Below are 2,053 nucleotides of genomic sequence, written 5' to 3' on the forward strand. Positions count from 1 at the left end.
GAACCGCTTTCACCACGTTTACGCTACTGCCCGTCAGCGCACGGGGATAATGCGAGAACGTTCACCCGCACGGAGGAACGTCCTGCTCTTACCGTCACTAGACATCGGCACATGTTGGCATACGCCACCGAGAAGCTCGGTTCGTCGATGGCCTTCTCGAAGACCAGGTCGATGACTCCTTTCAGCCTCTCTTCTGTGTCTACCGTCAGGTCTGTCACTTGCTTCATCAGCTGGTTGAACATCTGAGGCGTCAGCTTGTTCAAGATGCTTCGTACCTTGCGGAACAGCTCCTAGAGGAGAGGAAAACTCTTAAGTTTAAGCCTAAATGGAACATGCGGCACCTTAGAGGTGAGCAGAGATGTCCACAGGAACTCCGAGGGAGTTGAGTCTCACACAGACGCGCCGTTGAGCATTGTCTGGCTCCAGCTCTAACTCAGCTACCCGCTACCAAGGCTCAAGCGTTTTTTTCAGGTGCGGCAGAGGTACCAAGCCCTTGCTGAAACACTCTTCTTGACAGCACTTTAGCCACAAGATAAATTAACAGCGAGCAGCCATCCTTCCCCCTCCACCAGAGGTGATGGACTTCTCCTCTGGTTACTTTAAAGCACCTTTTTTTTTCCCTACCCAGAATGATAATCAGGTGAACGACGCTGCCGTCAGCCCCGAGGACACAATTCCAGTGTCCTCCAAGACCATCCAACTTCTCCCACCAATCACAGGTGTGACCGCCAGGCAAAAAGCTCTGCCCCATGGAGGAGAGCGGGGCGAGAAGGACCCGGAGAAGCTTCAGGGTCGTGCCATGGGGCCGGGCAGGACAAGCCGAGGAAGGTGACAGAGGAACCACAGTTTGCTGAGGTTCAGGGCAGAAACGCAGTCTAAAAGGGGATGAAAAGTATGTTCTGTGCTGGGCGTTGGAGGTTGTTTGCTTTAGAATGAGACAGAAACACTTCAGTAAAGCAGCGACAGAAAAACCGCCCTGGGAGGGAGGCAGTAGGTTGTCTGGAGTCCCCGGGTGAGACTCGCCATTTAAACTGCAGGTCGAGGATAAACACACGGAAAAAAAATAATCAAGGTAGAGGGAAGCTGTGACTGGAAGCAGAATTCATTGCCCTTTTTAACCGACTTGCACAACAGCAAAGGCAAATCCCCCCCCGCCCTCTGTTTGCGGCAGCGCTCGCTGCTGCTCCCACCTGGGTTTTGACATTTTCTGGGTCCTCGGTTTGGTTTTCTCTCTTCAGACTCGGCTTCCAGGCGTTCTCTGCTTTCTTCAGGTGGACATCCTCCTTCACGCACACCGTGATGATCTTCCTGGGCTCCCTCCTCTGGCCTGGCTGAGATCTCCTCGGTCCAACATTCAACAACTAGGACAAAAACAGGCCTTGTTATATCCCCTTTTACACTCGCAGCTCGATACAACACAGCGGGGCACAACTCCAGCACCCGCTGATGGCAACGCCGGCCACCAGCAGCTCCTCCCAGGCCTGCGAGGACTCCCCTGACCCAACACGCTGGTCTGGGGCGGTCAGAGGGAACAAGACGACACCAAAGGCAGCTTTCCTCAAAGCAGGTATGGGATGACCTCTGCCCACCAGCGATGCTCCGGACAGGGGAGAACTGACCCTGACTGACCACAACAGCCTCTTGAAAGCCAGAAATGGGGCAACTGAGACATCACAGCGAAGGTGTGTTTATGGATGAAGTCAATCCTTGCAGGTTATTTCAAACCCGCCATCCCAAGCCATTAGATAACGATAAATCAGCAGCTCTGCCAAACCCGTTCAGTTTTACTGGAGGTTACTTCAAACAGAGGCATTTTGAGACAGGAATTGTACGAAATGCACAGAACGGAGCATCAGCGCAGCTCCCGCTTCACCGGGACACGGATCCCGACAGATGTGGGTCACTCCCCGTTCCACAGAAGAAAGGGAAACCCGGGACTTTCAAACACCATCAAGCGCCCCTCTGCAATCCCGCATCACACGATGCTCCTCCTGCTCAAATCAGGCACAAAACCAGCCGAATCTGGGGAGCTTTCCATTAGCCGACCCGGGAC

At 53.8% G+C, this 2,053-nt stretch overlaps 1 protein-coding gene across 1 annotated transcript in view; it reads right to left on the bottom strand.

Annotated features, from left to right (window-relative positions):
* Positions 1–2,053, bottom strand: part of EIF4G3 (eukaryotic translation initiation factor 4 gamma, 3) — a gene marked incomplete at its 5' end in the record, with an annotated part of 27,495 nt that overhangs the window by 23,491 nt on the left and 1,951 nt on the right. Inside the window, 3 exons of the mRNA XM_010136552.1 lie at positions 93–290; positions 1,191–1,361; positions 1,882–1,937. Coding sequence (XP_010134854.1) covers positions 93–290; positions 1,191–1,361; positions 1,882–1,937 — 425 coding nt within the window. The remainder of the gene's footprint in view (positions 1–92; positions 291–1,190; positions 1,362–1,881; positions 1,938–2,053) is intronic.

This window comes from Buceros rhinoceros, unplaced genomic scaffold, assembly GCF_000710305.1.
Source record: "Buceros rhinoceros silvestris isolate BGI_N320 unplaced genomic scaffold, ASM71030v1 scaffold32165, whole genome shotgun sequence".
NCBI classification, from domain to species: domain Eukaryota; kingdom Metazoa; phylum Chordata; class Aves; order Bucerotiformes; family Bucerotidae; genus Buceros; species Buceros rhinoceros.